The sequence below is a fragment of the Protopterus annectens genome, chromosome 16.part0, assembly GCF_019279795.1.
Source record: "Protopterus annectens isolate FY-2018-M chromosome 16.part0, PAN1.0, whole genome shotgun sequence".
In the NCBI taxonomy this organism is placed as follows: domain Eukaryota; kingdom Metazoa; phylum Chordata; order Ceratodontiformes; family Protopteridae; genus Protopterus; species Protopterus annectens.
The window spans coordinates 444,281,115-444,305,946 of record NC_056750.1 but is presented as its reverse complement, the minus strand read 5'-3'; the positions used below and the strand labels follow the sequence as shown (position 1 = coordinate 444,305,946).

Here is a 24,832-nt window from a genome sequence, read left to right as displayed (position 1 = left end):
ACAAGAGGGGAAAACATACTGGACCTGATCATCACCAACATGGGGACTCTATGCTCCAGACCAGAAGTGTATCCCTCATTGGTAAGATCAGACCATAAACAAATCTCACTGGATATTCACATCCCGACCCCACCCCCTGCCCAGAAAACCACAGTGAAAAACTTCTCTAAAGCAAATTTCATACTCCTCAAAACCGAGGTGGAATCCTTCAAAGCCCCTGAGCCTGTGGAAAATACGGCCCAGACCACAGAATCCTTTATAAATGCATTCTATGAATACCTTCAGGAATGCATGGATCATGCAATCCCAAATAAAACCAAGACCCAATCCTCCAAAGGCAGACATCCTGTCTGGTGGACCCCAGCCATAAACAAACTATACAATAGAAGGAGGAAGCTACTACATGATAGAGCAAAATCCCAAAAAGGGAAGGCATCTCTGATCAGTATTATCGTCTAAGGCCAGCTTCGAGAGAAAAACTGCACAGGACACTAAGGATAATCACAAGGCTTTCTTTAGTTATGTTAGGAACCTGGGTGGGAATTCCCAGATATGCTCAGAATTAGTCCAAAATGACAAAAAATACATCGAACCCACAGACATTGCCAACATCCTAGCTGACAGGTTCAGCGCAAACTTCTCCCCCCCCCACCAAAAGGGCAAATATCTATCCCAGCAGAGTGCTGCCCCCCTGACATCTCAGATGCTCAGGTAAGAGCTGCCCTCTCCAACGCAAAAAACACAGCATCAATGGGACCAGACGGTGTCCCGGGCTGCGTCCTACATGAACTCCAAGAAGAGCTAAACCCAAACATAAAACTACTGTTCAATCTCAGCCTTACTACAGGATATGTACCCAAAGAGTGGCGTACAGCAACAGTGGTCCCTCTCCACAAAGGTGGTGCCTCAATGGATCCTGGAAACTATCGTCCCATAAGCCTGACTAGCTTGGTCAGCAAAGCTATGGAAAGGATCATCATGGACCTCATAAATAAAGATATTGGGGACCTACAGACACTGGATCCTACCCAGTTCGGCTTTGTTAAGGGCAGATCCTGCCTCTTAAACCTGGTCGATTTCTTTGAAACAGTCACCAAGGCCATTGACGAGTGGAAGGTGGTCCACACAGCCTACCTGGACCTTGCAAAAGCCTTCGATACAATACCCCACTCGGGCATTATAGATAAGCTCACCAGCTTAAATATAAACCCCTATGTCACTAGATGGGTTGCAAACATGGTTAGAATTGCTGGAGCCATGTCAGACTACAAACCAGTTACAAGTGGCGTCCCACAAGGCTCAGTCCTGGGACCTCTCTTGTTCGGTATATATTTCTCGGAGGTACAGGCCAGCATGGAAGGACTGTGGCTGACCAAGTCCGCAGATGACTGCAAACTGGGCGCCATAATCGACTCTCCAGCCAACACAAGCATCCTCCAAAAGGGCCTCATAGAAACAGACAACTGGTGCCAGAGCCATGGCCTCAAGCTAAACGCCAAAAAAGTGTGTAGTCATCCCCTTTGGCAAAAACAAAGTGCCCACAAATTACCACATAGGTGGTAATCCATTAAGTACAGAAGAAGTAATTAGGGACCTGGGGACCCAAGTTGATAGCAATCTCTCATTTGACAACCACGTGGCCAAAGTGGTTAGAAAAACATTTTATATAGCCCACCTAATCATGAAGGGATTCACATCTAGATCAGGGGAGGTCATCGTGCCTCTTTACTCATCCCTCATCAGGCCCATAATTGAGTACAATGCCCCTTTTGGGATTTACCTTACCAGACACCTGCAGCAACTGGAAAGACCCCAAAAGTACCTCACCAAGAGGATCAAAGGGCTCAAACAGATGCCATATGCTGCCCGATTAAAGAAACTCCAGCTCTACTCAGTGGCATACTGCCTGCTCAGAGGCGATCTGTGCCTAACGTATAAAACCATGTCCAACCCGGAATTAATTGACATGCTGCACCTCAGAAAATCCAAATCCCATCGAGCTATGTGCTCGAGAGACTTGAACCTCAGCACTGAAATAAATAGGACATGCTGGAGGGACAGATTCATAACCCAGAGGCTCCCTTCACTCTGGAATAAAATCCCAGTCCAGGTTAGGCAGAGTCCCTCATTGACTCTCTTCAAGAGGAATCTTGATGAGTGGATGGGAGATAGTAAGTTTACCCCGGGTATCACTTCTGTGTCACTGTTAGACAGAGGCACAGTATACTAACCTCGAAAAAGGGCATAGAAAAATTTATTTAAAATGGGTGGCGAAAGCCAAACACACTCTGGCTAGGCTTGTAGATGCCCTAGGGCAGATAGCCTAGTATGAACCTATGAACCTGTATGGATCCCATGTCCAAGTGTTTGGTTATGACATCTCTAATATGTCAGTACAACTGAGCTTTAGAACATTTTGGCTGTCTGCCTGGGATATAAGATGTACTTCGTATGAAACCTCTCTAGAACCGAGAAGTTTTACATGAGAGGTATGTAAAACTGGATTCATTGTAGTTTTATTTAACCGAGTTAAGCCTTCATTTTTCAAGTATCACATAAGGGAGAAATACTACATGCTGGGATTATTTGTGGGTAAATGCTGGTAGACTAAGAACCTACTAGTGCTTTCAAAGTTGGTGACTCCAAGTACCATGGTAATGGAAGTAAGCATGGGGAGGGGGTGTCAGTCTTAGCAATTTTTGTAGGATTTCTCCCAGGCAAGTTGTGAGCACTCATCAAATAATCAAACTAAATATTTGTACTCTGTTTCACAAATGATGTAGCACTTGTTGAGATCATATCCAGATATTTTTTTCTGCAGATACTTTCTCCATAAGTGTAACCCTTATTATGTATCATTGTGTTCCTGTTAGACACCCTCAGTTGCATCAATTTGCATTTAATGTATTTATCTCATTACAACATTTATTGCATTACATTCCTTAGACCATCTGCATAGTTTGCTAATATTCATTCCAACCTATCAACAGAATGCATATAATTGCATAGGAATGACTAACAAAAAAGTTGTTGCTACACCACAAGTGCAAAGAAATCAGCAAAATTGTATCCATATTAATTTTATTTTTTAATTATCTGGACAGAGGTACAGGGAATTAATCTAAGGGGGTGGCGAAAGCCAAACACATTCTGGCTAGGCTTATAAATGTCTTTGGGCAGATAGCCTAGTACCTACCTATGAACCCAACCATTTGTTATTTCTATTAAGTGGATATGTATTTTAATTTTTGACTTGTTAAATGCAAAGTCACAACTTGATCAAAACTCTTAAAATCCACAGCCACAGGTAATTGTAAATTCATTGTTATGGAAAGGTTATTCTAGGAAGAAGCCCTTACTTTTAGACATGGCCATCACTGAAACCAAATTGGTAAATACCTCAATAACTCAGGCACTACCACCTTAAATCTCATTGCTCTCCATTTACTTTTACTTCTCAGGTGTCTAAGCAGAGAACCATGACTTTAGGCTAACAAAGTTTGCAGAAGATTGCAAGCTGTGGAGTTAAGTTATCCTGTGACACCCAAGATCTCCAGAATGGACTTGCACTTGTAAACTCCTGAGTCACTAAAATGAGCTCAAAACGGTAAAAAGTGCAATATCATCACTTTAGGTAGACAACAACTCCTCTCATTATACTGTCTAGACAGCAGATCTCTACAAAATGGAAATGTAGCTGAGGGCCTTGGTAATTGGGTTGATAGCTCCCTCTCTCTTGACCATTATGTAACAATGGTTGTCAGGAAATTATTTCATGTAACCCAGCTAACTAAGAAACATCATCCAGGACTAAAGAGGTGATCACTTATCATTGAACAGGCCAGTTACTGAGTACAGTGCCCCTTTTGAGATGTATGTCACTCAATGTATCAAACAATTAGAAAGGCACCAAGGGCTCTTAATCAGAAATATATAGGCCTAAAGGCCCCGAGCTACCAAGAGAGGCTGGAAGCAGTATCCCTTTTTTCAATGTCCTATAGACTTTCAAGGGGAGATCTCTATCTTGGTTACCCCACCATTAGAGACCCAGGTGTCCTGGAAATATTTTTTCTCCACAAGTCCAATAACTCCACAAATACTGCAAGTAGAGACCTAAGTCTTCACCAGTTGGTAAATAAAACAAGATAGAGGGGGTCGTTTTATGACTCAGTAGCTCCCAATCAGTGTGACTTAGTCAGCCTTACTACCTACTTTTAAATATAAACTAGATGACTGGATGATTTTTTTTATTTATTTCTGAATTATTATTAAAAAAAAACAAGAAATGTAAGCTGAGGCTGACAGGATGGATGGTGTGAACAGTTTTTATAGCTCTCAGTATTCCCACAATGGCCAAGATGTCACACACAGAAAAAACAAATTTCTCCCTCCTAGTCCCTGTTGCTTGTTTCCTGTGTTTGTTTTGTAGGTGTTTCTCTGAAAGAAAGCTAACCATAGCAGCTGCACTTAATGGAATTCAGATTGCAGCAAAACTGGAGGATTAAACAGCACAAAAGTGTGTGTGTGGGAGAGGAAGGATGTATTCAAAGCTGTCTTCAAGAAGTCCTTGCCTATAATCATTCTGGGTACATAACGAGGGAGCTATGTGTCTGGCACTTATCAGACTGGGGATCCTGGAAAACAGGCCACCAGTGTGAAGGCTGACTGATACAGTAGGGCTAAACTATGGAATGATAGACGGTTTTCTTTTATTCCACTGCTGAGAGTGAGGATACGCCATAAATCAGAGACAGACTTAAGATTCCTAGATACTCAAAATGTAGGCATTTTATATTATTGAAAGTGACAAATAATAATGGTATATTATAGGAATTTACAAGAGCACAGCCTTCTAATTAGTACCATGGAAGTCAGAACAGCAGTAAAAGCAGGTGCTAGTGAGAGGTCCTTAGACTGTTACAGATGAGGAATAAGTTAACTCCTTAATTTCATTGAAGCTTTTGAAGGTAACAATCTCACTCTAACTTCAGATAGCTATTTGCTCAACTTATTGATAAAATTAAGTCATACATTTGTAGTATAAGCAAATGTTTGTATCTCTAGAACCATAAGTAATCATAAAAAGTATAAACAGCAAAACTTTTCAGCAAAAATGATGGCTTCATTCATTAGATCCCAAGTACTAAACTGGAAAAGGACTTTATAAGTTACAATAAACATAGTTAACGTATTTTTTAAAAACATTTATAACTATTCAAGCTCAACAGGTACTACCAACAATAATTTTTTGGTCTCGTTATGAGCCTTCATATCAGGGCAAGCAATTCTGTTTGTGTTTCTTAGTGTAGTGACACTGACAGAAATGCTGATGATTTATGTAAATAAGTATGTGAGTAATGCTTACTGTCTGTATATTTCTACTATTCACTTATATTACAGGCATTTGTGCTTTGTTCATGTAAATATTAATCTAATAATGGCCAATAACTCATATTTAACATAATATTGCAATTATCAGTGCAAATATGAAGGAATAGTTAATGCCCAGAAACATTAGTTGATCCTGCAGAAATAGCCAAATGTAAAACTAGGGAAACGTATGATAAAGAAGACAGGACCAATGTAGCATCATTTGTATTTATTTATATTTTGATAATCACTAGAAACACAGGCACTCATAATTAGTTTCTACAATTCTACTAATTACCATCACAACAGTATTAGAAGCTATATATGAAATACAAGTATACAGTTATCCTAATGCATAGGATCATAGGAAGTTACTAGGCTAATGGCCCTAGGGCCCTTTTAAACCTAGCCAAGTTCTGCCCTTATTTTCACGATCAGCACCTATTGCCCCTATCCAAGAGGGATACAGGTGGATCCCCCAGGGTGAATTTTTAGTTACCCATCCAATCATCCAGATTGCATTTAAAGAGGGCTCAGGAGGTGCTCTGTTTGACACAAAGTGGGAGTCTGTTCCAAAGGTGTGGTAACCTCTGGGAGACAAATCTGTCCCTCCAGCAGGTTCTATTAATGTCACATACCAGGTTAAGGTCTTTAGAGCGAGTAACCTGTGTACCATTTGACTTGCAGATTTACAGCATTTCCAATAAAACAGGGTCAGAGATTGCCTTATATGCAAGGCAGAGATTGCCTCTGAGTAGTCTGTATGAAACAGACTAAAATGACTGATTTCAGACAATCCACATAGGACAGATGCTGAAGACCCTAAATTTTCCTTGTGAGGAACCTTTGTGGTTTCTCCAATTGCTGTAGGTGCTTGGAAAGGTACATACCAAAAATGGCATCATACTCAATTATTGGCCTGATGAGGGAAGAGAAGAGGGAAGTTATAACTTCTTTTTTCTGGAGGCAATGCACTCATTTATGAGATGAGAAATATAGTGTCTTACCACTGTGGAGACATGGTGATCAAAGGTAAGGTTGCTGTCAACCTGTGTGCCCAGGTGTCTCACCACTGAGTGCAGATTTAAGGTGTTGCTATTGATGTTTTAGTTAGCAGGGACATCGCTGTTATACCTTTTTCTGTATTAAGATTAAGGCCATGAATTTGGCACTGATCATTTCTATGAATAAGACCCTGTTGTAGGATGTTGACGTCATTTGGAGATTCTATGACCACTCCCAGTTTGCAGTCATCAGCAAACTTTGCCAGCCACAGACCTTTAGTTTTTGCTTTTACTTTGGAGAAATAGATTCCAAACAGTATAGGTCCTAGGACTGATCCTTGTGGAACACCACTGGTTACAGGTCTATTGTTGAAGGTCGATTCCCCTATTATTGACTATATGGGTTCTATCAGTGAGCCAATGAGCAACCCATCTAACAATATAAGGGCTGATACTTAGCTGGATGAGTTTGTTAATGATGCCTGAGTGGGGGATAATGTCAAAAGCCTTCGCTAAGTCTCGGTAGACTATATGCACAGATTTCCTCTTATCCAGGGCCTTGGTGACCATCTTGAAGAAGTCCACCAGATTTAACAGGCATGATCTCCCTTCGACAAATCCTAACCAAGTAGGGTCAAGTGTTTGGAGACTAGATATATCTTTTTTAATAAATTCCATGATGATTTGCTCCATGGCCTTGCAGATAAGGCCAGTCAAACTAATAGGTCTATAGCTCCCAGGGTCAGTGGAAGCATCACCTTTGTGCAAGGGGATAACGATGGCCATTTAAATTCAGCTGGGATGAAGCCAATGCTTAGACTGTGATTGAAAAGAATACCCAATGGTGTTGCTAATTCTGGTTGGAACCCATGCAGGACACAGCCAAGTATGTTATCAGGTCCCATAGATGCTGTGTTTTTGGCCTTAGAGAGGGCATTTGCGACCAGCTCTTTACAGATACAAGGTAGGGGACAGGTGGTAGGACTATCATGGGAAACATGTGGTGGGGATAGGGGAGTGAAGTCTTTATACAACCTGTCAGCTAACAGGTTAGCTTTGTCTACAGGCTCAGTATATGTGGTATCATTAACTACCAGTTTTGCACAACTCTGGACCTTTCCTTTTAGGTTACGGATGTAACTAAAGAGCACCTTATGTTTGTCCTTAGTTGAGGAAGCTAATCTGGATTTGTAGTTTACTTTGCAGGACTTCACAAGAAGGCTTATTTGCTTGTTTAAGTTGAGGAGGGAGTGGTTCCAGTTTAGGGCTCACTCCCTGTTACTCTTAGACAGCAATTTTTTCCTCTTATTTTAAAGTCTGTTAATGGCAGTTGCCCACCAGGCAGGTTTGCTCTTTCTTGAGGAGTTTGTTTTGGTCCTATCAGGTATGGCTGAATCAATGCAGGTATACAGGTGTTTGTATAAAGCATTGGTGTAGAACTCTGCATAGTTGTCATTTCCATCTGAGGGGGGAGGCGCAACCATCCCATAAGAGGTTATAATCTGCTTTGGAGAAGTTTTTTTTAGTTGCTGCTGGGGTAAGGGGGGGGGGTCAGGTGTGACAGTTACCTTGAATGAGACTGATTAGTGGTCAGATCTCACCAGGGAAGACCTCACAGTGGGGGTGCTACAGTGGTCCCCCATATTGGTAAGCACCAGATCCAGGATGTTGGCACCCCTTCTTGAGGGCAATGGAGTTAACAAAGTCAAGGAACCTTTGGGCAAGTGAGTTTGAGCACAAGTAGTTTACTCAGACAATGGATGGGTAGTTAAATCGCAAAAAAACATGGTGTTTGGATGTATCCTGATAGACTTTAGTAGATCCAAATAGGCAGAGTGGGTCTCCTGATTCAGGAAGGGGTCCTGTAGCTGGCAATGACTTGAATAGGTGTCCTACCAACAGTTAATTGCACCTGAAGTATCTCCAAGGAATCATACTGTTTAACCAATCTGGAGGTGCATTTATCTTTAATGAATATTGAAACACCACCTCCTTTAGTTTTCATGCCTTCAATTTGTGGTCTGAATGTGTGGAAGGAGGTGTATCCTGGAATGACTCTGGTGCTCTCCACAGCCTTGAACCAGGTCTCCATAGCCGCACAAATGTCTGCGTCTTCCAAGGTGAGTACTGCTTCCAGTGAGTGTGGTTTCCTTTTAAGACTCAGCATTTAGCAGCATAACCTTGAAGTTGTTTTTATATGAAGTTTTTACATCAGGAATTTTGTCCTTGAGACTCTGCCTAAAAAAGGCACTATGGGGGTGGCACATACCTCTCAACCTCTTAGAGCAAGACATCTGGACAAAACCATAAATTAAACTGGGACAAAGGCCCAAAAATAGGGACAATTTTTAAATATTGCTCTTACAAACTTAGAAAGTTGATAGAACAACAGGTTTTACATTAGCATTAATTTTCTGAATGGTATGAAGTCTGAAATTCAAATGTCAGTCATTATTTTCTAACTTCAATCTTTAATGATTTGCCACTAATTTAACAGAAAACCACAAATTTATGAAAAATAGACCAAAATATGAGGGGCAAATCTGGACATTCTGAGAGGTATGGGGTGGCAAGAGCCTTAGCCAGTAACCAAAATCGCAGGGGTGACAGATGAACACGATCCCTGGAAAGGCATCAGGGTCTGTCGATCATGTCATCCCGGGCTGACAGATACTGGATCCCCTTAGAATGATATCAGAAACTAATCCAATTATTGAAGACAATCATTTTCTGTTTGCATTGAGGCATCATCCTAGGTGAAGGTAAAATGCTACTTAAGGCTAGGGACATACCTGCCTGAGACACACAGTCCGAAAGCTGTCATGTCTGTTCATATAGTCCAGAGAGGTGCATCTCAAGTCATTCACACCAACGTGAACCATGATGGAGTCATAACAGTACCTGTTGTTGAGAGACTTGAGTGCATGTGTCATATGGTGGATCCTAGCACCTGACAGACAGCTGACCATGACTTTTTCCTTCTCGATCCTGGTGAGAGGGACATCTGTGTGTCTCACGATGGAATCACCTATGACTAATATGTTTGGTTTTGTGTTTTGCCTTAGGGGCTTGACAGGTGAGATACTGGTGTGTGAGCTATTATGTCTATTGAGTTCTGCAGAGGAAGTATTTGTGTTTGAGAGGTCTCTGGTGGTTAGGTATGTTTCAGTAAATTTGGACACCAAAAATGAAATCATAATAAATTTATTTAAAAGTTTTTACACCTATATTTCAAATTAGAGCAGTGATTGTCACAAATAATTAAAATGGGTTTATTTCTATTGTTCAGCGCAATTTTTTGCTATGAAAAGTATGAACATTATGCATTTTCATTTTAGAGAAGGAGTGATAAATTTCACAACCATGTGAAATAGACCCATTTCCAATTTTCAGAGCAGTTACCTGTTATGGGGGAGTAAGTTATACATTTTAACTCAGATAAGTTTTGACAACATTCAGCATGTGATCTGAAATATTTATACCATCCATTACAGGTATGAGTTAGAAGTGGAATTTAGATAAATTAGAGATTAAAGCTGGTATGAGATGAATGGGATGTAAAGTAAATTTAATATGCATAAATAAATTAGTACTAATAGTAACAGTAACTGCCAATTAATACTAATAGCGAGCTGTTTATTCAAATGGAAGTAACTGGTTTAAGTGGTTTGGGAGAGGATGTAATGGAGAACTGTATGCTTAGGTATAGTAACAGAATTGGTGATAAAGAGCTGTATACATAAACAGAAGTATGCAAGGAAATTGAGGGAGGAGAAGGGGAACTAAAACAATACATTTAAGAAATAATACATGGTAGCACAGTCATTACAAATTTATGACAACAGAGACATACATTGAAATATCAGAAAACTTAAGTTGTTACGCGACGACTAAGAGTTTAGCCCTTAGGTGAGGAAGAGGTGTTGCAGTTCCTGTTATGAGTTATGTGACAAAATATGTGGCTACTATGTAAAGCAAACAGCTGGTGGTGGTGGTCACGTGGTCTCTGACCAGAGTTTTGAATTTTGTTAAGGACTTAGATGCTACAGACTCAGTCTCCTAATTTAGAGTTAGAGCTACTGACATTTACATGATCGGATTGCAGTCAATAGATGTCATATGCTACCATAACTATTTGTTTTAGTGTTGGGCTAGGCTCAATATATAGTAATTCATGGACAAATGTTAGTTGCAGATAGGTAATTCTCATTTCTAGAGTTATCAGTATCATCCATTTTAGTACATCACAATGATAGTTGTTTGTTGGCATACTTTAAACTTTGCACTTTTGTATTTGGTCAACATTTTGTGAAGTACTGATCTTTTTATATTCTCAAGAGCAAAAGTGGTATATAACTGTCTCGATGCTACAAACCACAAGCACATCTAGTAATCTCAGCTTCGTGATTCTGACAGTAAATCATAGTTTTCTCTGTAAAAAGTAACCATTTTTAATGAAAGTCTTTAACAGTGATTCCAATGCACTTCTGATAGTTCATTTTATAGTCAGGTGTAACTGCAAGACATTTTCACTGAGGCAAAGTTTAGATAGGTTCAAGTAATTCTTACACTGTTATAGCTGGTTATAATACTGTAAATCCATTAAGGAATTTTTGATATATTATCGGTTTGATTGTTTCACATTTAGAACAATGATGCTGAAAACTCAGTCACTGACACAACAGTTCACTGCTGTTCAGATTCCATGTCCAATACCACAGCATTGATGCTGATGGGCCAGTAGCTATTCATTCACAGAGCTGTTGGCATTTACCAGTTAATGAAGTATACCAGGCACAATTTCCTTTACTGCTGCTTGATTTAGTTTAAAGACTTACTATATTATACTCATATATTGTATAAGAACAATTAGCCCAGATCTGCAGAATGTGTTCTATTCACAACAAATCACTGTTATCATATTTCAGATCTTAGTATAAAGATAGTAAAGAGAATTGTAAGGTAATGAAACAGATTAGAATTTAAACTACAAACTTATCAAAACATGACATTTTTGGACCCAAAACATACAGATGCTTCAAGATAATCTCTTCTTCACAACATTATATCAAAATGTATTGTTGTTAACTACACAGTAGTAACCTTCCATGCTAAACTGTTTAAAATGCAACTTGTCGTATACATAGTTTTTGAACAGCATTTGAGATGTTGCAAACATCAAAATAAAAAAGATCCTAACATGTTTTGTGCATGTTGCATATTCTACTTAATTCTATATTTCCTGTCATGCTGACCCACTTAAGCATGACATATGGTATAAAAAGAAGATGAAAAAAAACAGACAACTGCTATGAGCTGTTTTGACAGTTGGGTAGTTTGACCAAATATGCTTATTGTTTTTTGAATTATGAAACAATGCTACTTGACAAAGGTCAATCTTTTTTTTTTTTCACCTAGAATACTTACCAGGAACATTCAGCAATGAGAACTCAACAGGTTTTGCTTCTTTCCATATTACCAACAACCCAGGATCAGAGTTTACTGTTTCATTTTTTATCCGTACCCTCAAACCTGATGGGCTAGTCCTCCAGATCCGGAACATGACCACATCCTTTATGTCAGTGTATCTACATAATGGCACCATTTGTTCCAAAACTCATTCGGATTTTACAAATTCCGCCATGTATGTGGCTGATGGCCTGAAACACTTTATACAGATATCAGTCTTTCATGGACTGGTTCATTTTGGTCCTTTAAAAGAGACAAACACAACCAACAGTGTGATCGCTGACAGTATTATGGCTGGAGATATTATATACATGGGTGGCCTTCCCCATGAATTTGAAGATGATATGCATGGAGGATTCTTTAAGGGCTGTCTTCAAGATGTAAGGGTGAACAATCACCGCATGGTACTCTTTCCTTTCAAAGATGAGAACTACAGCATGCCACATGAATCGTACTCCTTGCTTAATATTACTGGGGTGAAACCAAGCTGCATCAGTGATGACACATGTGCTGTAAGTATGCTTCTACCTTACTGACTTGACAAACTTCTTCCTATTTGTTGTATCTTGTTTGTGTAGTATGTGCTGTTAAAATAAATGCATTCTTATTACTTTTCTTCTATCTATTGAGATGCTCAGACCATCAGTAATCATGTCATGCACTACATATTGTTTACTGTTTATTGCCTTCCCAACTGTTATAGATTTCACTTCGCTTTCATTAATCTTCTCCAGGTGATGCCCACAGCTGCAGCATACTAAGCAGAGTAGACCAAACTTCCCTTTCTCCAGCTACAGATTCTAGTCCATCTGCGGGTTACTCAAGTTCTCCAGGCCAGTGAGAAATATAATCCCCCTACTGTGATCTGCATCTTTCTTAATGCCCCCTCCTGAGGGCTTTGCCTGGAAAATTTTCACTGGGAGCATCTGAAGTTTCCTGAACCACCTCATATGGCTCCTGTCAGTCAAAGGAAGAATATTATTAATCTGAGGCATCCAAGATCACAAAACTCTTCACTACATTAAGGAGCAGAGAAACCTACTGTACTTTGCTTTAACCTGTCAGTCCATTATTTGGCCATTAATCACTGCAGCTGAGAATAAACGCACAGACTGACCACTGAACTATGATCTTTGTTCATTAGGTCTGCTTTGACTTTGCCACAATGACTGCTGCCCATTCTGTGTGTTAATCCCATATCATTACTCATGAACAAGACCTACAAGTATCTAACCTCCTTCACTATGGATAGTGGTTTACTCTCTAACTGAAGATAGCAGCACACTATTTTTCAGAAGGGTACTGAAATCCTAGATTTGGTGGTACTGATTCTCTTCCCGTCTGTTTCCTAATCAACAGTGAATTGCTCAGGTGCCTATTAGAGGTCATTGTCAGACAACACAAAAAGAACAACATAATCTTTAAACAAAATTGATACCGCTTCTGTCATCATTACCATTTACGGATTTCTAGTGCTTGGATGACAAACTTGTGGTTGGCAGACAACTGGCTGGTAATGTACTGACAGACTCAACTGATGACATGCATCCCTACTGTACTGGTTCACAGCAGCAGAAGTACACTGGCAGACTAGCTATTGACAAGAGGAAAGCTAGATGGTGTAGAGTTCCTACTATCAAAGGAACAGAAGATAGTTGATGATAAAGGAATGTCATTTTACTCCTGGGCAGCAGAGGTAAACTCATGGATCCTTAAAGTCGTACAAGTTGTTGCAATCACTATAAAATGTAGTACAAGTAATACACAATACACCCTAATATTCCAGTATAGTTAACCACACCTCTTCTTAACGCACCCCAAGCACTGCTATTTTTGCAGTGGTACATCATTTTGGTCCTTGTTAAATTCGACCCCCCCCCCCGTGATGCCTCACTCATCCGTTAGCCATGCCCCACTGGATTTATACTGTAACTGCACTCTGCTATCTCCCCTACTATCCAGTTACTTCTGTCAACCAATACAGAAGAGTTGTATTTCAGCCACTGTGTCCCCCAGCACTTTTGCTTTGTCAGCCAGATTGTGTCACCCAGTTGTTCAGAAACAAGTAGGTTATCAGCCAAATTAGAAATCTGATATTCTGAATAGCTAATACAGTGAGATGGATATAAGCTGCATAAAGCAAACTTCATTGGCATTTACTTTAAAACTGCACATTAGATATAGGATACCAAACCAAATGATGTACATTCTGAACTCTTACCTATGCTAGAGCTGCCAAATCTCTTAAAGCAATACACACTTATTGCATCTCCATAGCAAAAATTAAACTTTCCCAGTCTGTTTAGACAGATTTATATATACAATAGATAGAGCATTTAAGAGCAAGGCATCTATTTTCTTTCTGATATTTATAGCCAACAAGAATAAAAAAGGCATATAAAATATCCAATTAACTAAAGAATTTTGAGCCACAAGAAAGAAACTACTGAAAAATTTCCACCACAATACATTTAATTTTAGTACTTTTTTCCAAACATAAAACGGTCTTCCTCAGAACAAGTCACCATGAAAAGCACACTGTTTAAATAAGCTCAACCAGAGTCACACACACAATGACCTGATGTATTAACTCTTTATAAAACAAATAAAGATGTTTTTAATTAAATCATCCCTATGTTACATTATGTACCTAAAACACAATCATTTTACAACATGGTTGTTTAAGAAGCTTTTCAAAATTCTTTTGAAATACAGTTGGAAATGTTTTTGAAACTGCTTTTCAAAGTCCTTCTGGTAAAAGACTCTTGAAAGTACTATCACAGTTTTGCTGCCTGTAATTACAAAACACTAAAAACAGTCTTTCAGCTTTTCCCGGTTAGGGGTCCCCACAGCAGAACTCCGGTCCGCTGATAATTGGCAGTGGATTTTTACAGTGCCAAGTTGACAGCCCAACATCCAACCCTCAAAGAAGGCAAACCCATTCGCACATGCACCTACCCACATGTCTTTAGACTGTCACTCGACCACGGGGAGGACATGCAGACTCCACACAGAAGGCGCTCTAGCCAAGAATCGAATGAGAGAACCTCTTGCTGTGAGAACACTGCTTATTGAAATAGTTCAATTAAGCCCAGGCAGAGTGGAAACATTTAACATGAGCTGCCAAATTAAATCCTTTTATTCAGTCCTTAATTATACAACATTTTATGGAATATTTTCTAACACTGCAAAATAAAATGCTTTGGAATTTGGACAATTTAATGAAACTTGTATTGTTTGTATGTTCCTTATTTATATAGTAATGTTTATAAATCCTTTTCTTTAAGGTTCTTTATGTCTTCCCAGTATGAAATGCCTCACTGGATCCACATCTCATTAAATAACCACTCCACTACTGATAAATCATAATATTAGTCAATGCTGAGTTCCTTGACGCAACTCATTACCATTAAACTAGCCCCCTCTAAAATGTATTTACATTACTTACAACATTAGTGAGATAGATAGATAGATAGATAGATAGATAGATAGATAGATAGATAGATAGATAGATAGATAGGTAAAATCGACCTTTGTTCATTTCATATGTATTATATTTCCTACCATTAATGTTAATTCTATTAGTGCCCACTCAAATCTTTCTTTTTTGGAGCAAAATTCTTTGGTTAATTAGTTCTTTCTCATATATCTTATATTATGGACAATCAGATTTTCTAGATCTTTGCATGCAGAGACATTTTTAAAATACTTTAGATGTGTTTTACACAAAAAACATATCACTCTATTACGATACTACTACCAGCAAATTCAATAAATACATTTGAAATGCAATCATTTTTAGCCCTTGAAGCTCCCTGGGTAATCTAAACCTACAATATTTGAGAAAGTCTGTGGTCTGCACTTCTGATACCAGTTTATAAAGAACTGGTTTAGGTAAGTCTCCATCAGACAGAAGATCAGCATGCTCTGGGATTAGATGAGAACTTTTCTCATCTCCTTCTGCTGCCTTTGAACTTATTTTTGGGACACCTCATTGAAACTCTGTGGAACACACTCTTTCTCTGGACACTTCAATGACTATATTTGGAGGCTTCACAAACTTACTCCTAGTAAAGCATGTTTAGTTTGAAAACCATTTCTCTGGTGGGGGGGTGACTTAGTTTCACAAACACTCCTTCCGTCTACTGCACTGTGAGAACATATTACTTTAACCCTTTCCTTTTTTTCTCAGAAATAAAGGGATGTTTCTCTAGTCTTATTCTCTTTCAATTTCCCTTTAATGAAGTAAGGTTTTCAAACTGAAGTATGAAGTCTGAGAAACGCATCTCCAAAAAGTCAATAATTGAACTGATTAAAAGACATGTACCTTGCAAGGCAGTATTTTAGTGTTCCAGTAAAGCTTACGTAGGCAGACTTAATCCTATGATTTTGTTTTTTTCATGAGGTTTTTCACAGTCTGAATTGTACATTTGCTTAGCTGTCTGACAAGACTGCTGTTTTGCTGATGTTCATTGTGTTTCACTGTTGCAGTCATTAGACTTGGGTTATCCTGCAGGCAGGCTACCCACAGTCGGCCTGAATTCCAAAGTCCTGGTCTGGCGTCGGTTGCTGTCGCCTCTTCCCTGACGTCAAAGTGCCAGGGGTATAAAAGATGCAGCCGACGCCATTTTCTTCAGTCTTTCTTGCCGCGCGGTGCCCGAAGCAAAAGCAGTTCACAAGTGCCAGTCGGCCGACTCCTGAGATTTTCGAAATTGAATTTCAGATCCGAAGTCTTCTATAAAGCTAAGTACCCCTTTTTTCTTACTCCAGACTGATGTCAGAAAAAGTTAATAATTGTATTTCTTGTGGGAAGCAAATACCTCATAAGGATTTTCATTCTTACTGTATTCCTTGTCTAGGCCCTGACCACGATGTTGCTAGTTGTCGGTTTTGTGCTAGATTTAACCAACGCACTATTAAGCGTCGGTACGATTTTGCTTTTCATTACTTTGGCCGAAGGTTTAACTATATAATGCCATCGGAGCAACCGACGACCGGAATTCATAAAAAGCGCAAGGAGAAAGAAAAGGACAGGCATCCGAGGTCCAAAACTGATGACGAAGCCTCTTCTAGGCCAGTCGCCGGTTCGCTGGTGCTCAGTGAGGCGCTTTTGCAGCCCCTGACACCCATTACCTCAGAGCCACAGGCCGCCTCCGACTCCCATGTGGAGACAACTAGGCCTCTGAATACTCAAGGTATTGGCCCTTCGGAAACTAATCCCTCAAATGGGTCCGGAGCCACTGAGCAGGCATCGGCTTCTGAGGGTGTTTTCAGACATACACAGCTTTATATCAAGCCTACTTCAGCATCCAAGACAAAGTCTAAAACAGTTTTAAAGACAAGGAAACAAGGACAGACTTCTATGCCTAAGAAACAGATGCTCAAAATGGCCGAAGACCTAATTACTTTGATCAGGGGTTCCCATCCCCCTCCTGATAAGAGGCCTAGGCAAGATACTGAATATGATTCCTCTGATCAGGTTTCCATTTCCTTTGACTCCTCTTCAGAACAGGGATATTCTATTCCTCCCTATGAGGAATTCTGATGCTAAATAATCTATTCCTTCAGCTTCTCCTCCTGAGGATTACTCATTTGGGGAAACCCTGCATACCATGACGGAGCATTTCCACTGGGAGAGCCAAGATTATTCAGATTCTAAGAAAAGGCTTAGAGACTTTCTTCTACTACCTCAGCACAGACCTCTTGCAATTCCACCTGTTTTAGACATTGTAGATGATGTATTTTCAGAGTCCGGCCTGTCGCCTGACTCTTTACTTCCTGCACCTGTTAAGCCAGACAGATACTACAGGGTTCCAGATTCTCATAAATTTCTATATAAAAACCCTGCTGCTGACCCAGAAACTATCTCTCAGGGTCCCAAAGGGGTCAAGGCTGCTACTGCTAAAAACCCTGTCCCCTCAGATAGAGATTCTAGGGCACTGGACAGATGGGGGAAAAAGTCTACACTTCTGCTACCTTGGCTGTAAGGGCTTTAAATTGTCAGTTTTATATGCTCAAATATCAGCAATACTTAATGTCTTTGTTAAAACAGAAAATGCTGACAAATTCTGAATGTTCTAAGAACAAAGAATTGCAAGATTTATTGCATGCAGCTGAACAAGTGGGAAAACATACTTTGCAATGTGGTTATGATTCACTAGACCCCTCTTGCAGGGCCGCTGTAACAGGTTCTGTTATTAGAAGGCATGCTTGGTTAAAGGAACTGACTCTGCCTGATCATGTTAAAGCAAAATTATTGGATGCTCCATTACAGCATGATACTTTGTTTGGTGTTAAGGCAGAAGAGGTGTTGAAGAAAATGGAGGATAAAGCTAAATCTATGCAGGCAGTGAAGGATTTCTTACAGGTACAGCCACCCAGATTTAGCAGGAACTGGCCTTCTAAGAATTGGTCCTTTCCCGTGTCAGACAGGCCAGAAAGAGGCTGATAGAGATGCCCTAGAGGCAGGCAACAGCCCCAGGGCTCATACAGGCCCAAACAATGGGGTGTTTCCACCTCCAAAAGCGGAGAAGATAAATCACAGCCATATAGGAAACAGTCCCAATGACTTCCCTCTGCCAATGCCAAGCTTTTCTCTCTTGGCAGCACCCTTAGGGGGAAAGCTAGCACCTTTCTCACAAAATTGGCACATGATCACACAGGACAAATGGGTCCTAAACATAGTCTGTCAGGGCTACAGGTTCCACTTTCACACCCTCCCAAAGGCAAAAGGTATGCCAGACCTGCTACACAATCAATGGGCAGAGGCACAAAAACAAGTAACATCTCTCATGGACATGAGGGACATTCAGCCAGTGCCACACCAGGAGCAGGGACAAGGATTTTACTCGAGACTTTTCTTAGTACCAAGGAAGGACAAAGCATGGAGACCAATTCTGGACCTGTCTATTCTAAATACTTATTTGGACGTACCAAAATTCAAAATGTTGACTCTGCAACAGCTTCTGCCCATGCTGGGAAAGAAGGCTTGGCTTGTAACTTTGGACCTCAAAGAGGCATACCTGCATGTCTCAATCAGACAATCTTGCAGAAGATACCTCAGATTCATAGCTGGCTCACTGCACTACCAATTCTCTGCACTGCCCTGTGGCTTATCTACTGCGCCCAGGGTCTTCACAAAATGCCTGGCACCAGTAATTGCATTTTGCAGACAAAGAGGAATACAAATATAACCCTACTCGGACGACTGCCTTATTCAAGCAGAGACCAAAGACATTCTACTAAAGCATCTGACATTTGTAAAAAGATTACTAATTTGCCTAGGGTACACAGTAAACGAAAAGAAATCAAAACTAGTACCCTCTCAAGAAATAATATTCCTGGGTGCAAGCTTAAATACAACTGCCCAGATGGCTTATCTCACACCAGACAAACAAAGGCAACTGACTTCTTACTTCGAAAGCATGGCAACAAAGACCCAGTTATCTGCAAGAAATATTCTGCAGGCTCTGGGCTACATGGCCTCCGGCATTCTGCTAATTCCATATGCAAGACTGCATATGAGGAAACTACAATGGTATCTAAAAAGTGTTTGGACTCAACATTGCCACAGCCTGGAATCATTAATTTCACTCATTCCCTGCCTGCAACAGGAGTTTTGATGGTGGGCACAGGCCTGTCACCACAACAAGGGACAGCCATTCACTTTACCCACAGCCAGGCAAACACTAACAACAGATGCGTCAGATTATGCCTGGGGGAGCCCACATGGCAGGAAAATGTATTCAGGGCACATGGTCCCCAAGCCAAAGGCATCTTCACATCAATCAAAAAGAGATGCTAGCTGTATCAAATGCCCTGACAACCTTCAAGGACCTACTTCATCCAGGACAGCTGCTGATAAAGACGGACAACACCACAGTTATGTGGTACATAAACAAGCAGGGGGCACGCATTCCTACCCACTCTGCAGACAAGCCATGATTTTGTGGAACACAGCATTGACCTACCAAGTACACCTACAAGCACAATTCCTAACAGGAAAAACAAATGCTCTGGCAGATGAACTAAGTAGAAACCTCATGGATCCCCATGAGTGGAAACTAGATCCACAAATCTTCAGCATGATAACAAGGAAATGGGGATGGCCAGACATAGATCTTTTGCCTCCCCTCACAACTGCCAACTTCAGAGATTCTGCACAAGGACTTATCACAAACAAGCATGGAAAGTGGATGCCTTGTCATTCAGCTGGAACAACCTTACAGTATGTGCCTTTCCTCCACTGCCTCTCCTCCCAAAAGTACTCCTAAAGGTCAGACAAGAGAAGCCACAAATGATACTAATTGCCCCAGATTGGCCACGCCAACACTGGTACCCAATCCTAAGGAGCTTGTCTCAAGGCCCAGCCTGGACATTGCCTCAAATTCCTCATTTGCTGAACCAACAAAACAATCAGATCCTGTACAGCCAACTCAAAACCCTAAATCTAGCTGCATGGCAGATAGTGTGACCATTCAGAATACACCTCTCTCTAAAGCAGTTATGGATTTTATTTTGGAGGCCAGAAGGCCCAGCACCAGGAAATCTTATGCAGAAAAATGGAAGAGATTCTGTGCTTGGAACCAGGCACAAGGAATTGACACGCTTGTACCAGATATTCCTCAGATTTTACAATATCTGACTGAGATGCTGGACAAAGGCCTATCCTTCTCATTAATTAAGATCCATGCCTCTGCCATTTCAGCTCATTATTTATTTTTTTATTTTATTTATTTTACATTTGTTAACCGGGCTAGTCTGGCTGGATACATGTCCATTTTCAGCAGAGGCCCGAGGAGAAAAGCTCCATTACGTACTAGTCAACTTACAATACAAAGATTACAATACAGAACCACTAATTTTTTCACATCCATTGCTTAGGCAGTTCCTCAGGGGGGCCAAAAACATAAGACCTCCAAGGAGAGCACCAATACCTGCATGGGACCTCAATTTTGTCTTGGAAAAACTCACACTGCCTCCTTTTGAGCCAGCCAATACAGCTGATATTAAATTCTTATCATGGAAAACAGCTCTGCTCCTAGCAATAACTTCAGCAAGAAGAGTCTCAGAGTTACAGGCATTAATGGCTGTGGAACCTTTTATTATCTTCCATCCGGACAGGGTTTCTCTAAGGACAAGCCCAACATTTATGCCTAAGGTAGTGTCCAGGGTGGCTCTTAACCAAACCATTCATTTGCCTACTTTTTATCCAAACCCACAGAATAAAGGGGAGAGACTTCTGCATTCTTTGGACATACACAGACAGCTACGCTTCTACTTGGACAAAACTAAAGTTTTCAGAAAGACTGAGCAGCTTTTAGTGACATATGCTGCAGGATCACAAGGAAAGGCTATCTCAAAGCAGACTATTTCAAAATGGATAGGATACTGCATTCATTTCTGCTATTCACAACATGGCAAATCAGTGCAGTGCCTAAGGGCATTAGACCACATTCTACCAGGGCAGCAGCCACCTCAGCAGCCTTCCTCAGAGGAGTACGAACCAAGGATATTTTGGAGCCTGCAACTTGGACTTCAGTGCACACTTTTACCAAGCACTACCACTTACCTCTTTACTCTAAATCCAGAGCAGGCTTTGCCACTGCAGTTCTGCAGGGCCTTATAGCTACTCCTAATGCTATTTAGACCCAGCCGCCCTACCTCAGCTTTGGGATTCAACCCGTGTAATGACTGCAACAGTGAAACACGATGAACATAGTACAGTTGTGTACCTACCATAAATGTAGATGTTCAAGTGTATTCACTGTTGCAGTCCAGGTTACCCACCCACCACCCCCCTTCTTTGCTGGGACTTCTCTGTACTTCTCTATCCTATACAACCTATGTGGTGTATTTGCTTGTAGATGAAGGTTTTGTGTATGTTAGTGCATGCTTTTATTAGCAATGTTTTTATAGCCTATCCTTTTGGGGGCACCTGACATCTGGGGCAAGAAAAACTGAAGAAAATGGCATCGGCTGCATCTTTTATACCCCTGGCGCTTTGACGTCAGGGAAGAGGCGACAGCAACCGGCACCGGACCAGGACTTGGGAATTCAGGCCAACTGCGGGTAGCCTGCCAGCAGGATAACCCAAGTGTAATGACTGCAACAGTGAATACACTCGAACATCTACATTTATGGTAGGTACACAACTGTACTTTTTTTTATATCCAAGCTGATTTCAACAAAGACAATAAATATTACTATAAGTCTGCATTATTTGAAAGGAAATTGTTGATCCAATATGTTAGAGATCCGGGTACAGGAACAGGAAGGTCTGACACTGTAGTGCTAAGAAAACAAAACTTTACCAGGCTGGTACACCATTCTCGTAAGCTTGGTAATGCACCAGCCTAGTCTGACCCTCCAGCTATTTCTACCGAGGAAGTATCTACTCGCACCAAATCATCACAGGTTGCTTCAAGTTGATTTGGGAGAACTGATTTGGTAAGTGAGTAATCTTTCTTCCTCATTCAACAACTTGTAATGTTCTTTTGCTTTGTCTTATTTTCTCTCAGTAGAACATGAGGTAGGAGTTAGTGTCTTGCAGCTCTTCTTTTAGTTCAGGCTGCATCTTGTGCAGGCTTTAGCCCTGACTATAGTCATAGCTTCTTTAAATAAGTGCCCTTGTGGCTGACAAGCTCTTCCAACAGATAGGGATTTAAAATGTTTAATTTGTGTGGGTGTGTTCTGTAACACCCAAGACAACCAGTGCGTGGACAGGGTATAATGACACCACTAACAGGATCCAAATTAATGCCCTGCCAAATTACTTAGCTTCTCAGAAGCACCAGAAGTTGTCTAGGAGACTTTTTCCTTGCCTGTTTTTCCTGTTACTGAAAAGGTTTGCAGAAAAGCATATTACAGACTTTGCTTATTAATGTAGAGGAGTTTAGCGCACACACACACACACACACTGTCACTCTCGCTCAGCATAAATCAACCTAGCCCTCTCAGTTGATTACATTCAGTACTCTTCTTATCAGCTAAATCTACAAAGATTGAAACAATAATGAAGTAGAAGACAGGCTAAGAACATAATGTTTTACTCATCCATTCATACCTACTCTACCTGCCCCCTAACTAATCCCCATACTGCAACCACCCGGGCAGACTCACACTCACTTACACATGTACACATAATAAAGCTCTCAACCTCTTAGAGCACGAAATCTGGACAAAGTCATAAATACTGGGGAGACAAAAGCCCCAAAATTGGGACAATTTTTAAATACTGCTCTTACAAACTTAGAAATTTGATAGAATAACAAGTTTTGCATTAGCATGAATTTTCTGAAGGGTATGAAGTCTGAATGTTTGTCATTATTTGTTGACTTCAGTCCTCAAAGATTTGGCAATGATTTTCCAAAAAACACACTTTTATGAGTAAAAGGCTGAAAATATGAGGCAAAAATCTGGACATTCTGAGAAAGTTTGTACAGTTGATGTCTGCAGACAAGCATATACTTTGCTACATACACACACTCATACATACCCCACAATTATCTGTCCACAGACACTAACTTAAGCTTACCTATTACTCTATCTTCCCCACTTACTACAGTGTGGTAATGCAGCTTGTCAGTCATATTCATTAACACGGCTGGGCTTTCTAATTTTTGCAGCTGAGCAGTTCTCTGAATTGCTCAGCTGCATAAATAACTTACAACAGGCATTTCAGGAAAAAGTACATAGCTAATGGCTGCTCCTCAAGATGCTTGGCCATGGAAATAAACCACTGCATTGATCCTACAAACCATGTAAAATCATTAGGGTGAACATGTCTCTGAATCAGAAAGGGTCACTACAAGTGATGGACTATTTTAGGGCTTACCACTGGCTGAACTCTTTATGACGTACAGTCATTGCTTTCACGCATTTGTCAAGGTGAAATTGTATCTGTATGTCATGTGAAATGGTTTTAAACACTTGTGGCTGCACTTTCAATTGTTTTTCAGATAAATTATACATAGATCATCCACAAAAAGAAGGTAAGATGTCACTTGAAAGGAATGTTTTCTTCAATTCAAACTCTATTCTCAGCATATTAAGAAAGCAGTTTAATGGCTGAAAACAAAGCAAAGCATAAGTGTGGTGACAATGAATTACTCTGAAATATTTAATTGGATTCCACACAAGATAGTTTTGTCCTTTTTCACGCCTCATTTGTAAAGTGGTATGCAATTTTTTTATAGCCATTGCAGTATAATTTACTATGCTACAAATCTAATACATCAGTAGGCATACTATAATTCAGGAATATGGAGTGACATCAAATCCTTTTTTGAAACTATTTTGTAAAGTCCCCAGGAAGGAGAAGATATTTTACAAGAAGAACTGAAAATATATGTTTTATCTAACTGTATGATTCCTCATTATTGACTTTGATTTTCCTAAATTTATTAAGGAAGTCTTTTCAAGATGTATTAAGTAATTATAAATATTGGCTAGATATCTATCATAACTGCAAAATGTTTTTGTGAATTTTGATCATCCACAAAATTATTTCACATATTTTAGTTTAGTCTGACAGTAGGAGAGGGTGTACTTTTTTCTGTATACTAACAAAATGGATGTATTTGTAACCAGCGTTTAATCCATCCATGCATCCACAATCCTTTTTGCAGGTTTTTGTCACATGGGGTAGGGGTGTCAGTTCAACAGTGCCAATCATCTAGAGCCAATGTTCATACCACCAGGTGGCTAGCTCTGCAACTGTTAAATATCTAGTTGAAATTATTTAGCTGAAATGTACTTTTAATTTGATCTGGTAAGAGCCAATGGCCATCTTCAAAACACCTGAACCCATTACATAAGTCTTTTCTTCACCATTCAAAATAAGTGCATCTGGTGGGACATAAAATGATCAAACACATTTTAAACAATAATTAATAACAAAAATTGTTTAACTTATAGGGTTGAGAACCTGATCCAGATGAAGATTTCTAAGATATTCTGTGCAACTGATAAGGTTGAACTTATAGAGG

At 40.1% G+C, this 24,832-nt stretch overlaps 1 protein-coding gene across 1 annotated transcript in view; it reads left to right on the top strand.

The window, feature by feature from the left end:
• LOC122790762 (protein crumbs homolog 1-like) overlaps window positions 1-24,832 on the top strand; it is a 489,172-nt gene that overhangs the window by 386,880 nt on the left and 77,460 nt on the right. The window contains exon 7 of the mRNA XM_044058372.1: window positions 11,793-12,355. Coding sequence (XP_043914307.1) covers window positions 11,793-12,355 — 563 coding nt within the window. The remainder of the gene's footprint in view (window positions 1-11,792; window positions 12,356-24,832) is intronic.